Consider the following 18,572-nt stretch of genomic DNA (forward strand, 5'->3'; position numbering starts at 1 on the left):
TTCAAGAGTTCACCTACCTAGGCTCAACTATCACCAGTAACCTGTCTCTAGATGCAGAAATCAACAAGCGCATGGGAAAGGCTTCCACTGCTATGTACAGACTGGTCAAGAGAGTGTGGGAAAATGGCGCACTGACACGGAACACAAAAGTCCGAGTGTATCAAGCCTGTGTCCTCAGTACCTTGCTCTATGGCAGCGAGGCCTGGACAATGTATATCAGCCAAGAGCGACGTCTCAATTCATTCCATCTTCGCTGCCTCCGGAGAATACTTGGCATCAGGTGGCAGGACCGCATCTCCAACACAGAAGTACTCGAGACGGCCAACATCCCCAGCTTATACACACTACTGAGTCAGCGGCGCTTGAGATGGCTTGGCCATGTGAGCCGCATGGAAGATGGCGGGATCCCCAAAGACACGTTGTACAGTGAGCTCGCCACTGGTATCAGACCCACCGGCCATCAATGTCTCCGCTTTAAAGACATCTGCAAACGCGACATGAAGTCCTGTGACATTGATCACAAGTCGTGGGAGTCAGTTGCCAGCGTTCGCCAGAGCTGGCGGGCAGCCATAAAGGCGGGGCTAAAGTGCGGCGAGTCGAAAAGACTTAGCAGTTGGCAGGAAAAAAGACAGAAGCGCAAGGGGAGAGTCAACTGTGTAACAGCCCCGACAAACAAATTTTTCTGCAGCACCTGTGATAGAGCCTGTCACTCTAGAATTGGCCTTTATAGCCACTCCAGGCGCTGCTCCACACACCACTGACCACCTCCAGGCGCTTACCCATTGTCTCTCGAGATAAGGAGGCCAAAGAAGGTGGTCGGCATGGACACGGTGGGCCGAAGGGCCTGTTTCCTTGCTGTATGACTCTATGACTCATTTTCATAGTATTTTGCTGCCTCTGTACCATGATCTTGAGGTTTCAAACGGAATGAAACTGATGAGAGACTTCAGTTTCGTGGATTGATTGGAGAAACTCAGGTTGTTCTCCCTAGAGGAAAGCCGGCTGAGGGTAGATTTGATGGGTGTTCAAAATTATGAGGGGTCTAGACAGAGTAGAGAGATAAACCATCCCCACTGGTGGAAGGGTCGAAAACCAGAGGACACCGAATTAAGGTAATTGGCAAAAGAAGCAATGGCGACATGCGTAAAAACTTTCTTTTACGCAGTCAATGGTTAGGACTTGGAATGCACTGCCCGAGTGCACTGGAGGCAGATTCAATCGTGGCTTTCAAAGGGGAATTGGATAAGCACATCAAGAGAAACAAAATGCTGGGCTATGGGGAAAGGGTGGGGGACTGGGACTAAAAGAGTTGTTCTTGTAGAGAGCTGGCACAGGCACAGACACAATCAGCTGAAGGCCTCTTTCTATGCTGTAACCATGCTATGACTATTTAGCCTGCCACCTGAAGTCCTACGCAACCATTTTACTTATTCTGTCATGTTTTCTTTTCATTTCAAAGGGGAGCGATCATTACAATAAATTAATCAAAAACATAATAAACTTGATCAAAATTTTAGGCTTCAGACTTGTTTTCCATTTTGAAAGTCTTGATGGGTAAATAAATTGGCATGGGTGTGCAGCAGGAAGCACATGGGAACTGTACCAAAATAGATCATCACTTGGCCAAGAAGTTTCAAAATATGAACACTGCAGCAACTTGCCCAGTACATTCCATGAGCTTACACAGCTCAAATCCTAACATTGTATATAAATTGCACAATAATGAAAGGCTACATTGTTACCGATATAATGAAATCTTAACCCTGAAATCACTGAAGTCAATGTGGTACGAACATTCCTAAGTATCCAAAGTACAAAATGTCAGCTTACTGCTGTGAATCGGAACACAGGGTGTATCCCTTGGACTGATGTGACAGTCAAGGGAAGTCCAATGAGGTTCCAAAGTTTCCGACTCAGGTCATCATATGACTGCACGACACTGATGGTCTTCTCCTCGGACGCTGCACGCTGAGGCAGAAAGATACAAATTTGGTGAATCCTACATGAGGGTATTATGGCTTGAAAGAAAATGCTCATTCTTAAAAAAATATAATGGCTGATACTTACTCTTTACTGACAACACATTGTATTAATTTTAAGATAAACATTCAGAAAATCATGAGCCCCAATTACAACAACATAGAGAATACATGGGGACTTCCAGTTTTCTTCAATACCAAGCTGCATGTGATCTATACCATGTTATAGTGAAACCCAAGAGGCATTAGAATTGGCACCAAACCTGTTTATGGCACTCTTATTAAGGTAGGCTGGGCTTAGGTTATAATCTAGGGTCTAAACCTAATAGTCTGCACTGGATGCAAGGAAATCCTGTTTTCATTTTCTCCACCCAGTCCTAGCAGGGGTATGCACAGTATCTCTTTTGTGCTGGAAGGGTTGGGTTAAATGGCATTTAATTATTTGTCAAAGATACGTAAAGAGCGATTTTTTAAAAATTTGCCTTCCTTTTCCCTTACAATCGTTGTTTCAGATTTTCATTTTTAAGCATTTGTACAGGTAGATACGTTCATACATTAAGGTTTTTTTGGCCTGGTTGTTCATGCACTGGGAAAATGCAGCTTTAAAGGATTCAGCAATTTGTTTTCTCTCAGTTTCAAATCCTAATGCATGAATTATCACAAACAGCTACAGTACCGTTAAAACCCTGCCCAAAGCACTACTGAGCTGTTTGAATTTATTTTTCTCAGCCGCTACCACCATATCTCAGGGTTGCTTAACCAGCCAGTCAATCTCAATGCCATTGGCAAGAGCAGTAATTCCCAATAGCTCAGCAGTGCCACCTGGAGGATTTTTCATGTACAAAATCATAGAATGGTTAAAGCACAGAAGGAGGCCATTCAGCCAGTCATGTTCGTGCCAACTCTTTGTAAGTACTACTCAGCTAATCCCAATCTTCCATAGCCCTGCAACTGTAATGTTACAAAAAGACAACGCTTTTAAAATTCTCTCCAATTCACAATTGAACATATGACAGAAAATAAGGACATACAAAAATTCTGGGCTTAAAAGACCATCTCTACTTGCAGGCCACTTATCTAATACCAAGTCACCTGCACACAGTTGATGGCTCCATATTATAAAAAGGATGTAGAGGCACTGCAGAAGGTACAAGAAAAATCAACCAGAATTATACCAGAACAGAGAAGTTATACCTATTGGTAAAGGTTGAACAGGTTTGTGCTCTTTTCCCTAGAAGAGAGAAGGCTGAGGGGTGACTTGATAGAGATCTTTTAAGATTATGAAAGGGATTAATAGGGTAGATGTAAAGAAGATGTTTTCACTAGAGTTTTTCTCTCCCTGCTTTTAAAAGTCCCCTCAAAACATTTTCAATCATGCCTTTAGGCTTTTATCTCTCTCTCTCTCGATTAGTGCTTAGCCTCTATATTCTCCTAAGTGCAAACTGTTACTGTAGTGAAAAGGAAGGAAGTACTGGAGGATGGTAGCACTAAATTCACAAGCCTCAAACAAGACTCAAGACTAGAATGAAATTTCTCTCCATGTGGTGAACATACAGCACAATGGCCCAGATTTTGTGTTGATAATGACGGCAAACTGTCAATGTTTCAGTAATTACTCCTCTGAAACTGACATCATCATCTTGGTCTGATGCACAGAAAAAAGTGGAAGTCTGGAAGTTTCTGTCAGTGATTCTACACTTCTCCAGAGGATGTGCGATTGGGGCATCTCCCAGTGTGAAATCAGCGGGAAATCTTAAGAATTGACAAGAACTTCCCCTCTTAAGCTGTTAGTTCCGCTGTAAAAATACTTGAAAAACAATACACTTGTTGAATGAGGTGTTTCTGGGTTTTTAAACGGTGCACTAACTTCATAATTACTGCTAAACACCCTCACTGACCCGGAGAAGTTCATTTTATATTTGTGGAATGTCAAACTTTTCCATATTACAAAAATTCCACATTTAAAATTTTTTTTTTAAAGTGAGAGTTTGTTTATTTTACCCTAAAGCGATCACAATCATTTATTTCACCATCTGAAAGTCTAAATTATCAGTGTCGGCTATTAAGTGCTTTTAACTTCCTGGTTTGCAGTGTGAGAATACTTGAATGCGACAGGCTGCTCACCTACTTGCTGACATCCCTGCTGCTGGATCGCCTTGACTTGACGCCAGATTTAAACAGCCATTGGGAAATGGGAAAACTGTGCCACAGAGATTGCTAGATCTTTGTGGGCAGTTTTTTTCAAGGTCAGCATTGAACACTGTTGCTTCGCCGCTGACAGCAAAATCCAGGCCATTTAGTTAAATCAGGTAATGCGGTGTTATTTAATGTCTGTTAGAAAATATGGCAAGATAACATTCGGGAAAAAAAGGAAGCAATGATATTGGAAAACTAAAGATATTCATGTTGACATATTTTCTTTTATAACCCTTCCTATGCACTTCAACAAAAAAAAATTGCATTGAGCTCTGTCAAATTATTCCGTGAATTTATTCAGCGAGTTGCTGATCCATACTGATCAAGAAACCTTCAGCATTAAGCCTGCACTCAGCCATAGTGGAGGCAAATGTTTGCTATAACTGGCTGCCCCAAGATTACGAGGAGGAAAATTGGCCATGTGTCCCGTGAACCCATACCACAAATATTCGAGCATGGACATAGAGTGATGCTGTGATGCACCCAAGTGATTGAACTGTCATCTGCTGACGCTCACTGTGAAGGGGCAAATATGAACGGGCAATTCAGCATGGTACCAAAAAGAATTCTCTGCACTGATCTTCATTTGAAACTTGCCCGCCCATTCCACCAGCTCGTCTATGCCCTTTTGAAGTTCTACACTCCTCCTCACAGTTCACAATGCTTTTAAGTTTCTTATCATTCGCAAATTTTGAAATTGTGCCCAGTACAGCAAGGTCTAAGTCTTTAATATATATCAGGACGAGCAAGGGTCCCAACATGGACCCCTGGGAAACTCCACTACAAACCTTTCTCCAGCCCAAAAAACATTCAGTAATCACTACCCTATATCCTAAAACTCAGCCAATTTCATATCCATGTTGCTACTGTCCCTTTTATTTCATGAGCTATAACTTTGCTCACAAGTCTGTTGTGTGGCACTGTATCAAATGCCTTTTGGAAGTCTATATATATCACAACAACAGCATTGCCCTCATCAACCCTCTTGGTTACCCCTTTCAAAAAACTCAAGCAAGTTAAACATGATTTTCCCATAACAAATCCATGCTAGCTTTCCTTAATTTACCCGCATTTGTCCATGTGATTGCTAATTTTGTCCCGAATTATTGTTTCAGAAGTTTCCCCACCACCAAAGTTAAAGTGACTGGCCTGCAAGTTGCTGGGCTTATCTTTACACCCTATTTTGAACAAGGGTGTAAACATTTGCAATTCTCCAGTCCTCTGGCATCACTCCTTGTCTAAGGAGGACTCGAAAATTATGGTCAACGTCTCTGCAACTTCCACTCTCATTTCCCTCAGTATCCTTGGATGTATCTCATCCCATCCTGGTGCCTTATCAACTTTAAGTATAGACTGTCTATCTAATGAATTAGCGCTGTATCTCTGAACTAAACTAAACTGTCTTCTAGAATGGGAGGAAGAAAACTAGAACTGGGTAGCTCTGCAGAGTCAAACATCATTCTTTTATCCAAAAGGCTTCAGTTTAAACACTGTGTGGCCCACTGCAACAACAAATTCTTCTCTTTGCTGGTCATGAATAGTCTTAGGTGATATAGCCAGTCTCACTTCCGAAATACCACTCTCAAAAATACCACCAGTTTGCTCATTAGTGCCAATCTCAAGCCACAGAGAAATGAAATAAAAATTTGAATTCAAAGCAGGTACAGGAATAGAGAGAAATCTTTGAAGATGCAAGTACAAGTTCAGAAAGCTGTTAAAAGGAACAGAGGTACAGAGTACAAAAGCAAGAAAGTTACGCAAAACCTTAACTAAAAAAAAAACTGGTTAGGCTCCAGCTGGAGTGTTGTGTCCAATTCTGAACAGGCAGAGCAAGAGGACTAGGCAGGCAGTCTCCTGTGGCTATTCCTCTGCAAAACCGATATACTGCTTTGGATACTGTTGGGGGGGAATGGCCTCTCAGGGGAAAGCAGCAACAGCCCAATTCATTGCACCACGGTTGGCTCTGCTGCACAGGGAAGGAGTAAAAAGTGTGGGAATGCAATAGTTATAGGGGATTCAATTGTAAGGGAGATAGATAGGCGTTTCTGTGGCCGCAAAAGAGACTCCAGGATGGTATGTTGCCTCCCTGGTGCCAGGGTCAAGGATGTCTCAGAGCTGTTACAGGACATTCTGAAGGGGGAGGGTGAACAGCCAGTGGTCGTGGTACACATTGGTACAAACGACATAGGTTAAAAAAAAGATGAGGTCCTAAAAGCAGAATAGGGAGCGAGGAAGTAAGTTGAAAAGTAGCACCTCAAAGGTAATGATCTCAGGTTTACTACTAGTGCCATGTACTAGTCAGAGTAGAAATAGCAGGATATAGCGGATGAATACGTGGCTGAAGAGATGGTGTGAGGGGGAGGGTTTTAGATTCCTGGGACATTGGGGGAGGTGGGACCAGTACAAACTGGACGGGTTACACCTAGGCAGGACCGGGACTGATGTCCGAGGGGGAGTATTTGCTAGAGTCGTTGGGGAGAGCTTAAACTAAAATGGCAGGGCGATGGGAATCTTTGCAAGGAGTCAGAGGAGGGGGGATCAAAGGCAAGAACAAAAGACAATAAGGGGAATAAGCAAAGTGATAGGCAGAGAAATCAAGGGCCAGAATCAAACAGGACCACAGTGAAAAACAGTGCGAAGGGGCCAAGTAATGTTAAAAAGACAAGCCTTAAGACTTTGTGCCTTAATGCGCAGAGCATTCGCAATAAAGTGGATGAATTAATCGCGCAAATAGACGTAAATAGATATGATATAGTCGAGTTAACAGAAATATGGCTGCAAGGTGACCAGGGCTGGGAAATGAACATCCAGGGATATTCAGTATTTAGGAAGGACAGACAAAAAGCAAAAGGCGCTAGAGTTGCATTGCTGGTTAAAGAGGAAATTAACACAATAGTGAGAAAAGACATTGGCTCTGACGATGTGGAATCTGTATGGGTAGAACTGAGAAACACTAAGGGGCAAAAAACATTAGTGAGGGTGTATATAGACCCCCAAACTGTAGTGGTGATGTTGGGAATGGCATTAAACAGGAAATTAGAGATGCATGCGATAAAGGAGCATCTGTAATAATGGATGACTTTAATCTGCAAATAGACTGAGCAAATCAAATTACTCACAATACCATAGAGGAGGAATTCTTGGAGTGTATACGGGATGGTTTTCTGGACCAATACGTTGAACCAACTAGAGAACAGGCCATCCTAGACTGGGCACTGTGTAATGAGAGAGGAATAATTGACAATCTAGTGGTGCGAGACCCCATGGGGATGAACAACCACAATGTGATGGAATTTTTTATCAAGATGGAGAGTGACGTAGTTGATTCTGAGACGAGGGTCATGAATTTTAGTGAAGGAAACTACGAAGGTATAAGGCGCGAGTTGGCTATGACGGATTGGGAAACGTTACTTAAAGGGATAACAATGGATAGGCAATGGCAAACATTTAAAGAGCACATGGATTAACTGCAACAACTGTTTATTCCTGTCTGGCGCAAAAGTAAAATGGGACAGGTAGCTAAACAATGCCTTACAAGGGAAATTAGAGATAGCATTAGATCCAAGAAAGAGGCGTATGAATTTGCCAGGAAAAACAACAGACCTGAGGAATGGGAGCAGTTTAGAATTCAGCAAAGGAGGACCAAGGGATTGATTAAGAAGGGAGAAATAGAGTACGAGAGCAAGCTTGCGGGGAATATAAAAACTGACTGTAAATGTTTATTTAGGTATGTGAAGAGAAAAAGACTGGTGAAGACAAATGTAGGTCCCTTACAGTCAGAAACAGGGGAATTTATTATGGGGAACAAAGAAATGGCTGACCAACTAAATGCATACTTTGGTTCAGTCTTCACAAAGGAGGACATAAATATACCAGAAATGTTGGGGAACACAGGGTTTAGTGACAGAGAGGAACTGAAGGAAATCAGTATTAGTAGAGAAATGGTGTTGGGCAAATCGATGGGATTGAAGGCTGATAAACCCCCAGGGCCAGATAGTTTGCATCCCAGAGTACTTAAGGAAGTGGTCCTAGAAATAGTGGATGCATTGGTGGTCATCTTCCAAGATTCTACAGACTCTGGAACAGTTCCTACAGATTGGAGGGTAGCTAATGTAACCCCACTATTTAAATAGGGAGGTGGAGAGAAAGCAGGGAATTATAGACCAGTCAGCCTGATGTCAGTAGTGGGGAAAATTCTAGAGTCCATTATCAAAGATTTTATAGCAGAGCACTTAGTGAACAGTGGTAGAATCGGACAGAGTCAGCATGAATTTATAAATCTACTAGAATTCTTCGAGGATGTAACTAGTAGAGTTGATGAGGGGGAGCCTGTGGATGTGGTTTATTTGGACTTTCAGAAGGCTTTCCACAAAGTCCCATATAAGAGATTAGTGTGTAAAATTAAAGTGCATGGGATTGGGGGTAGTGTATTGCAATGGATAGAAAATTGGTTGGCAGACAGAAAACAAAGAGTAGGGATAAATGGGTCTTTTTGCGAATGGCAGGCAATGACTAGTGGGGTACCGCAGGGATTGTTGCTAGGACCCCAGCTATTCACAATATATATTAATGATTTAGATGAGGGAACTAAATGTAATATCTGCAAATTTGCAGATGACACAATACTGGGTGGGAGGGTGAGTTGTGAGGAGGATGCAGAGAGGCTTCAGGGTGATTTGGACAAGTTGAGTGAGTGGCCAAATGCATGGCAGATGCAAAATAATGTGGATAAATGTGAGGTTATCCACTTTGGTAGCAAAAACAGGAAGGCAGATTATCTGAATGGCTATAAACTGAGAGGGGAAATATGCAGCGAGACCTGGGTGTTCTCATACACCAGTCGCTGAAGGTAAGCATGCAGGTCCAACAAGCGGTAAAAAAGGCAAATGGTATATTAGCCTTCATAGCGAGAGGATTCAGGTAAAGGAGCAGGGATGTCTTGCTGCAATTATACAGGGCTTGGTGAGGCCACACCTGGAATATTGTGTGCAGTTTTGGTCTCCTTATCTGAGGAAGGATGTTCTTGCTATAGAGGGAGTGCAGCGAAGGTTTACCAGACTGATTCCTGGGATGGCGGGACTGACATATGAAGAGAGATTGAGTCGGTTAGGATTATATGCGCTGGAGTTCAGAAGAGTGAGGGGAGGATCTCATCGAAACCTATAAAATTTTAACAGGACTTGACATGGCAGATGCAGGAAGGATGTTGCCGATGGTGAGGGAGTCCAGAACCAGGGGTCATGGTCTAAGGATACTGGTAAACCTTTCAAGACTGAGATGAGGAGAAATTTCTTCACCCGGAGAGTGGTGAGCCTGTGCAATTCGCTACCACAGAAAGCAGTTGAAGCCAAAACATTGTATGTTTTCAAGAAGGCGTTAGATATAGCTCTTGGGTCTAAAGGGATCAAAGGGTATGGGGCGAAAGCGGGAACAGGGCGAAAGCGGGAACAGGTTACTGAGTTGGATGATCAGCCATGATCGTAATGAACGGCGGAGCAGGCGCAAAGGGCTGAATGGCCTTCTCCTGCTCCTATTTTCTATGTTTCTATGAACACAACACCTCAGGAAGAATGTTAAGGCATTAGCAAGGGTAAAGAATAGATTTACGAGAATGGTATCAGGGATGAGAGACTTCAATTCTGTGGAAATTGGAAAAGCTAGGATTGTTCTCCTTAGAACAGAGAAGGTTAAAAGGAGATAAGAACAGAAAGTGCCGTAAATACACAGCATGTCTGGGAGCATCTGTGGAGGGAGAAACAGAGTTAACGTTTCAGGTCTGTGACCTTTCTTCAGAACTCAGACCTGAAATGTTAACGTTATTAATTATAAGCCCACTGACTCCCACGGCGACCTTGAATACACCTCCTCACACCCTGTTTCCTGTAAGGACTCCATCCCATTCTCCCAGTTTCTCCATCTCCAACGCATCTGTTCTGATGATGTAACCCTCCATGACAGCGTTTCTGAAATGTCTTCAGTTTTTCTCAACCAAGGATTCCACCCCCACCACGCACCCACCCCCCCCCCCCACACTGTGGTTGACAGGACAAAGTGTCCGAACCATTTCCCGCACTTCTGCCCTTATCCCTTCCCTCCCTCCCAGAACCACGACAGGGTTCCCCTTGTCCTCACTTTCCACCCCACCAGCCTCCACATCGAAAGGATCATCCTCCGCCACTTCCGCCATCTCCAGCGTGATGCCACCACCAAACACATCATCCCTTCCCCTCTCCATCAGCATTCCGAAGGGAGCGTTCCCTCCGCGACACCCCAGTCCACTCCATTACCCCGAAAGCTCGTCCCCTTCACATGGCACCTTCCCATGCAATTGCAGGAGGTGTAATACCTGCCATTTTACCTCCTCTCTCCTCACCATCCAAGACCCGAAACACTCCTATAATAAAAGAAAAATACTGCAGATGCTGGAAATCTGAAATAAAAACTAAACCAAAAATGATGGCAATATTCAGTAGGTCTGGCAGCATCTGACAGAAGCAGAGTTAACGTTTCAGGTCAGTGACCTTTCATCAGAACTGGCAAAGGTTAGAAATGGAATAGAGTTTAGGCAAATAAAGCAGGGGTGGGGCAAAAGGTAACAAAAGGGAAGGTTTTGATAGGACAGAGGGTCACACAGAACAACTGACAAGGTGGTCATGGAACAAAGGGTGTGTTAATGGTGTGGTGAAAGACAAAGCATTCGTGCCATGTCAACATACCCCCCTGCTCTCATGCCCACATCTCTGTCCTGGGCTTGCTGCAGTGTTCCAATGAACACCAACATCCTTGCTGGTGCTGTTGGTTGGGGGTGGGGGTTAAACTAATTTGGCAAGCAGATGGGATAGAGGTACAGTAGGAGGTGATGCACAGTCAAATATAGAAGAGAAACTGAGTCAGTCTGGAAGGCAGAGCAAATACAGACCTGTTAAGGCACAAGTGAAAAATGCAAGGTTGGGCTGCATCTATTTTAATGCAAACAGTCTCACTAGTAAGGCAGATGAATTGAAGGCATTGATTAGCACATGGGATTATGATATTATTGCTATCACAGAGACATGATTGAGGGAGAGGCAGGACTGGCAGCTCAATATTCCTGGGTATAGAATCTTCAGGCGTGACAGGGGAGGGGATAAAAGAGGAGGTGGCATTGCATTGTTGATCAAGGAGTCAATTACTGCAGTAAGGAGGGATGATATCTTAGAAGGCTCCTCAAATGAGGCCACCTGGGTAGAACTTAAAAACAAAAAGGGGACAATCACTTGGCTGGGAGTGTACTACAGGCCGCCAAACAGTCAGGGAGAGATAGAGGAGCAGATATGTAGGCAAATCTCAAGAGAGGTGTAAAAATAACAGGATAAGAATAGTAGGGGATTTCAACTTCCTCAATATCAACTGGGATAGTCTTAGTGCAAAAGGCTTAAAGGGGGCAGAATTCTTAAAATGCATACAGGAGAGCTTTTTGAGCCAGTGCGTAGAAAGTCCTACAAGAAAAGGGGCGGTACTGGACCTAATCCTAGGGAATGAAGCCAGAAAAGTGGTAGAAGTGTCAGTGGGGGAACATTTCGGGGATAGTGACCAAAACGCTAAGATTTAAGGTGGTTATGGAAAAGGACAAAGATGGTCCGGAAATAAAGGTACTGAATTGGGGGAAGGCCGATTTCAATATGACAAAACAGGATCTGGCCAAAGTGGACTGGGAGCAGCTTCTTGTAGGAAAGTCTACATCAGACCAGTGGGAGCCATTCAAAAAGGAAATAGTGAGAGTTCAGAGCCAACATGTACCCATTAAGGTGAAGGGTAGGACCCACAAGTCCAGGGAATCTTGGATGTCAAGGGATATAGAGGATTTGATCAGAAAAAAAAAAAGGAGGCTTATGGCAGATTCAGAGCGCTGAAAACAGCGGAGGCACTAGAGGAGTATAGAAAGTGTAGGAGGATACTTAAAAAAGTAATTAGGAGAGCGAAGAGGGAATATGAAAAAACACTGGCGGGCAAGATAAAGGAAAATCCTAAGGCATTTTATAAGTATATTAAGGGCAAGAAGATAACCAGGGAAAGAGTAGGGTCTTTCAACACACCATTAACATAGTTTGCCTTTGCTCCGTGACCTTTTGGTCAGCTATGTGGCCTGGTCCAATCTGCACCTTCTCTTTTGTTATCTCTTGCCCAACCCCCACCTCACTTGTTTATAATCTGTGACTTTTCTAATATTTGTCAGTTCCGAAGAAGGGTCGCTGACCCGAAACGTTAACTCTGCTTGTCTTTACACAGATGCTGCCAGACCTGCTGAGTGATTCCAGCATTTCTTGTTTTTGTTTCAGATTTCCAGCATCCGCAGTATTTTGCTTTTATTAAAGAGTAGGGCCCATTAGGGACCAAAGTGGCAATCTGCGTGTGGAGCCGGAGGACATAGGTGAGGTTTTAAATGATTACTTTTCATCTGTGTTCACTGTGGAGAAGGACGATGTAGGTGTAGAGATCAGGGAGGGGGACTGTGATATACTTGAACAAATTAGCATTGAAAGGGAGGAAGTATTAGCTGTTTTAGTAGGCTTATCAGTGGATAAATCCCCAGGCCCAGATGAGATGTATCCCAGGCTGTTATGTGAGGCAAGGGAGGAGATAGCAGGGGCTCTGACACAAATTTTCAAATTCTCACTGGCCACAGGAGAGGTGCCAGAGGACTGGAGGACAGCGAATGTGGTACCATTATTCAAGAAGAGTAGCAGGGATAAACCAGGTAATTACAGGCCAGTGAGTCTAACTAGGGAAACTATTGGAAAAAATTCTGAGGGACAGGATTAATCTCCAATTGGAGAGGCAGGGATTAATTAAGGATAGTCAGCATGGCTTTGTCAGGGGGAGATCGAGTCTGACTAACTTGATTACATTTTTTGAGGTGGTGACAAAATGTGTTGATGTAGTCTACATAGACTGCAGTAAGGCTTTTGATAAGGTCCCGCATGGGAGATTGGTTAAGAAGGTAAGAGCCCATGGGATCCAAGGCAATTTGGCAAATTGGATCCAAAATTTGCTTAGTGGCAGGAGGCAGAGAGTAATGGTTGAGGGTTGTTTTTGCGAGTGGAAGCCTGTGACCAATGGTGTGCCACAGGGATCAGTGTTGGGACCCTTGCTGTTTGTACTGTAGATTAATGATTTAGACTTGAATATAGGAGATATGATCAGTAAGTTCGCAGATGACACGAAAATTGATGGTGTCGTAAATAGTGAGGAGGAAAGCCTTCGATTACAGGATGATATAGATGGGCTGGTAAGATGGGCGGAGCTGTGGCAAATGGAAATTAATCCTGAGAAGTGTGAGGTGATGCATTTTGGGAGGACTAACAAGGCAAGGGAATATACAATGGATGGTAGGACCCTAGGAAGTACAGAGGGTCATAAGGACCGTGGTGTACTTGTCCATAGATCACTGAAGGCAGCAGCACAGGTAGATAAAGGTGGTTAGGAAGGCATATGGAATATTTATTAGCCAAGGCACAGAATAGAAGAGCAGGGAGGTTATGATGGAGCTGTATAAAATGCTAGTTAGGTCACAGCTGGGATACTGCGTACAGTTCTGGGCACCACACTATAGGAAGGATGTGCTTGCACTGGAGAGGGTGCAGAGGAGATTCACCAGGATGTTGCCTGGGCTGGAGCTTTTCAGCTATGAAGAGAGACTGAAAAGGCTACGGTTGTTTTCCTTAGAGCAGAGAAGGCTGAGGGGGGGGAACATGATTGAGGTATTCAAAATTATGAGGGGCATTGATAGGTTAGATAAGAAGAGACTTTTTTCCTTAGTGGAGGGGTCAATAATCAGGGGGCATAGATTTAAGGTAAGGGGCAGGAGGTTTAGAGGGGATTTGAGGAAAAATATTTTCACTCAGAGGATGGTTGGAACCTGAAACACACTGCCTGAAGGGGTGGTAGAGGCAGGAACGCTAACAACATTTAAGAAGTATTTAGATGAGCACTCGAAACGCCATAGCATGCAAGGCTATGGGCCAAGTGCTGGAAAATGGGATTAGAATAGATAGATGCTTGATGGCCAGCACAGACACGATGGGCTGAAGGGCCTGTTTCTGTGCTGTATAATCTGTGACTCTATGACTCAATGCAAGCTCGAGGAACAGCATCTCATTTACCGATTAGGCACACTACAGTCTACTGGACTGAACCTGGAGGTCAATAATTTCATAGCATGATTGGCCCCCATTTTTAATTTTATTTATTTTATTTTAGTTTGTTTCGTCATTCATTTTTTTTAACCATGTGCCAACCCACTGCTTTTTCTCATGTTTGTGCTTTTGGCCAGGGCTGTTCATTATTGTGTCATTTAACATCCTCTCTGCACTAACATTTTGTCTTTCACCACATCGTTAACACACTTTGTCTTTGCTCCAAGACTTTCTTGTCAGTTATTCTCTGTGACCCTCTGTCCTATCAACACCTTCCCTTTTGTTATCTTTTGCCCCACCCCTGCTTTATTTGCTTAAAACGTATTACATTTCTAACCTTTGCCAGTTCTGATGAAAGGTCACTGACCTGAAACATTAACTCTGCTTCTCTCTCCACAGATGCTGCCAGACCTGCTGAGTATTTCCAGCACTTTTTGTTTTTGTTTTTATCCCAAGCACGCCTTCCAGGTGAAGCAGCGATTTACTGGTACTGGGTTACCATTGACCAGAAACTGAACTGGAGCAGCCGTATAAATACCGTGGCTACAAGAGCAGCTCAGAGGCTACGAATCTTGCAGCAAGTAACTCACTTCCTGACTCCCCAAAGCCTATTCACCATCTACAAGGCACAAGTCAGGAGTGTGATGGAATATTCTCCACTTGCCTGGATGGGTGCAGCTCCAACAACTCTCAAGAAGCTCAACACCAACCAGGACCAAGCAGCCTGCTAGATTGTTTGTAGATGGGGTGCCATTCACTCTCTCCACCACCGACACACAGTGGCAGCAGTGTGTACCACCTGCAAGTTACACTGCAGCAATGCACCAAGGCTCCTTGGACAGCACCCTCCAAACCCACAACATCTACCACCTAGAAGGACAACGGCAGCAGTTGCATGGGAACACCGCCATCTACAAGTTCCTCTCCAAGCCACACACTATCCTGACTTGGAACTAAATAGCCATGCCTTGACTGTCGCTGGGTCAAAATCCTGGAACTCCATTCCTATCAGCACTGTGGGTGTACCTATACCACATGGCCTGCAGCGGTTCAAGAAGGCAGCTCACCACCACCTTCTCAAGGGCAATTAGGGATGGACAATAAATGCTGGCCTTGTCAGCAACGCCCATATCCCACGAACGAACAAAAAAAAAATGTTCGCAGGTTGGACCTGCAAAACAGCTGTATCGGTATATTTGGTTTGAAACTGTGTTTTAATCCAATTAACGCTTGCACACTTTAGTTGCAGCTGTGCACAGCATACGCTTAATTTAATGCTGATTCTTTGAAGGAAAGGGAAATATATCATTGAGAAAAGTTCAGGTGTTTGTTCATCTCTCTTTTTCTTGCTTCAATTGTGACAATATCCTTGTTCGTATTTTCTCTATTGTAGTTGTTTCCTTGAGTTTTCTAGCTCTGGTTTTATTTCGAGCTAACCAGAACAGACACAAGAATCCGAGCCAGTCAGAGAGACGAGACTCTGATACCAAGATGGTGGATAATCTGATCAGTTGAGGAGAACTGAAGACAGCAGTTGATGACCTCACTGCACAGAGACTCATCCTTATCAGAGGATGTTTGAGGGCAGAAGGATTTTACTCAGTCACAAGACAGGACAAAACACACAAAAACTATCAGGCACAAAGAAAATAGACAAACAAATGAATCAAATGGGAACGAGTTTCAGGAATCAAATAGGATTGAGGAAACTAGGAATTCACAAAACGGCCAGGATTAAAGACTGCTTGGAGAAGATGTCAAGAAACCAGTTTAAAACTGCATGCAGCTATTCATCCTATTTTTATTCTTTTTTCTTCTCTTTGTGCTATATGACTAATACAAAATCTATAATTATATTTCTTAAAAGCATTCAGAGTCCAGCCACACAAAACAAACATATTCCTGGTTATAATTATAATTCTTTCTGCAAAGTGTGCAATTGTAATTTAAGATCAGGCTCACAGATTGGAGCACCTTTTTTAGATTAAGAATTAACAGAATAAAGCAACTGGGCAACAATTTTAAACTTAATCAGTTTCTGCGTGTTGCGGATGGGGGTAAAAATATTTTCACTAAAATGTTAAGAGCTAACAGTACAGAGGAATTGGCTCGGAGTGGCTACTTAATCCAACAATTTAAGGGTTGTGGTAACAGTGATACATGGTAACTTAGCCTCCTGTCCTTTTATTCATGTTTACCATAGAAAATATAGCAGGAGTAGGCCATTCCGCCCTTCAAAGCACAAAGAAAATTACAGCACAGGAACAGGCCCTTCGGCCCTCCAAGCCTACGCCGATCCAAATCCTCTATCTAAACCTGTCGCCTATTTTCTAAGGGTCTGTATCTCTTTACTTCCTGCCCATTCATGTATCTGTCTAGATACATCTTAAAAGACTCCATCGTGCTCGCATCTACCACCTCCGCTGGCAACGCATTCCAGGCACCCAACACCCTCTGCGTAAAGAACTTTCCACGCATATCCCCCCTAAACATTTCCCCTTTCACTTTGAACTCGTGTCCCCTAGTAATTGAATCCCCCACTCTGGGAAAAAGCTTCTTGCTATCCAACCTGTCTATACCTCTCATGATTTTGTACACCTCAATCAGGTCCCCCCTCAACCTCCGTCTTTCTAATGAAAATAATCCTAATCTACTCAACCTCTCATCATAGCTAGCGCCCTCCATACCAGGCAACATCCTGGTGAACCTCCTCTGCACCCTCTCCAAAGCATCCACATCCTTTTGATAATGTGGCGACCAGAACTGCACGCAGTATTCCAAATGTGGCCGAACCAAAGTCCTATACAACTGTAACATGACCTGCCAACTCTTGTACTCAATACCCCGTCCGATGAAGGAAAGCATGCCGTATGCCTTCTTGACCACTCTATTTACCTGCGTTGCCACCTTCAGGGAACAATGGACCTGAACACCCAAATCTCTCTCTACATCAATTTTCCCCAGGACTTTTCCATTTACTGTATAGTTCACTCTTGAATTGGATCTTCCAAAATGCATCACCTCGCATTTGCCCTGATTGAACTCCATCTGCCATTTCTCTGCCCAACTCTCCAGTCTATCTATATTCTGCTGTATTCTCTGACAGTCCCCTTCACTATCTGCTACTCCACCAATCTTAGTGTCGTCTGCAAACTTCGAGCCCCATACCCTTTGATCTCTTTAAACCCAAGAGCTATATCTAACTCCTTCTTGAAAACATACAATGTTTTGTCCTCAACTGCTTTCTGTGTTGGAGAATTCCACAGGTTCACCACTCTCTGGGTGAAGAAATTTCTCCTGAACTCAGTCCTGAATGGTTTACCCGTATCCTTAGACCATGACCCCTGGTTCTAGACTCCCCCACCATCGGCAACATCCTTCCTCAATCTACCATGTCAAGTCCTGTTAGAATTTTATAGGTTTCTATGAGATCCCCCCCTCACTCTTCTGAACTCCAGCGAATATAATCCTAACCGACTCAATCTCTCCTCATACGTCAGTCCCGCCATCCCAGGAATCAGTCTGGTAAACCTTCGCTGCACTCCCTCTGTAGCAAGAACATGCTTCCTCAGATAAGGGGACCAAAACTGCACACAATATTCCAGGTGTGGCCTCACCAAGGCCCTGTATAATTGCAGCAAGACATACCTACTTCTGTACTCGAATCCTCTCGCTATGAAGGCCAACATACCATTTGCCTTTTTTACTGCCTGTCGGACCTGCATGCTTAGGATGTACAAGGTCAGCATTTATTACCATCCAGTTATCCCACGAAGGTGGTGTTGGACATTCTTCCTGAACTGTGCTGATAGCACTTTGATAGAACAGAGTGACTTGCTAGGGCAGTTTAGTCAATCATATAGGTGCTGCACTTGAGACAAATATAGGTCAGACCAGATGAGGAGAACAGGTTTCCTTCCCTAAAGGAGATTAGTGAATCTGTTGGGTTTTTAATGACATTCCAATAGCTTCAAGGTCACTTTTCTGTTACCAGCTATTGCAAGATTCCTTTTTTTTTTAAATTACACGGTTACTGTCAAAGTGTCCCCAGTCAGTTTGCTACTTGCACAATATTTCACAGATACAAACACCTCATCCCCTTCCCAGTAGACAGTCAGTTAAGTAGTCCCAAAAAATTTTTTTTATTCATTCATGGGATGTGGGTGTCACTGGCTAAGCCAGAATTTATTGCCTATCCTTAACTCCTCTTGAGAAAGTGGTG

The 18,572-nt window shown here is 43.6% G+C and overlaps 1 protein-coding gene across 1 annotated transcript in view; it reads right to left on the reverse strand.

Annotated features, from left to right (window-relative positions):
- Positions 1-18,572, reverse strand: part of nol6 (nucleolar protein 6 (RNA-associated)) — a 152,624-nt gene that overhangs the window by 54,323 nt on the left and 79,729 nt on the right. Inside the window, exon 16 of the mRNA XM_068031659.1 lies at positions 1,831-1,968. Coding sequence (XP_067887760.1) covers positions 1,831-1,968 — 138 coding nt within the window. The remainder of the gene's footprint in view (positions 1-1,830; positions 1,969-18,572) is intronic.

The sequence above is a fragment of the Heterodontus francisci genome, chromosome 1, assembly GCF_036365525.1.
Source record: "Heterodontus francisci isolate sHetFra1 chromosome 1, sHetFra1.hap1, whole genome shotgun sequence".
Lineage (NCBI taxonomy): Eukaryota > Metazoa > Chordata > Chondrichthyes > Heterodontiformes > Heterodontidae > Heterodontus > Heterodontus francisci.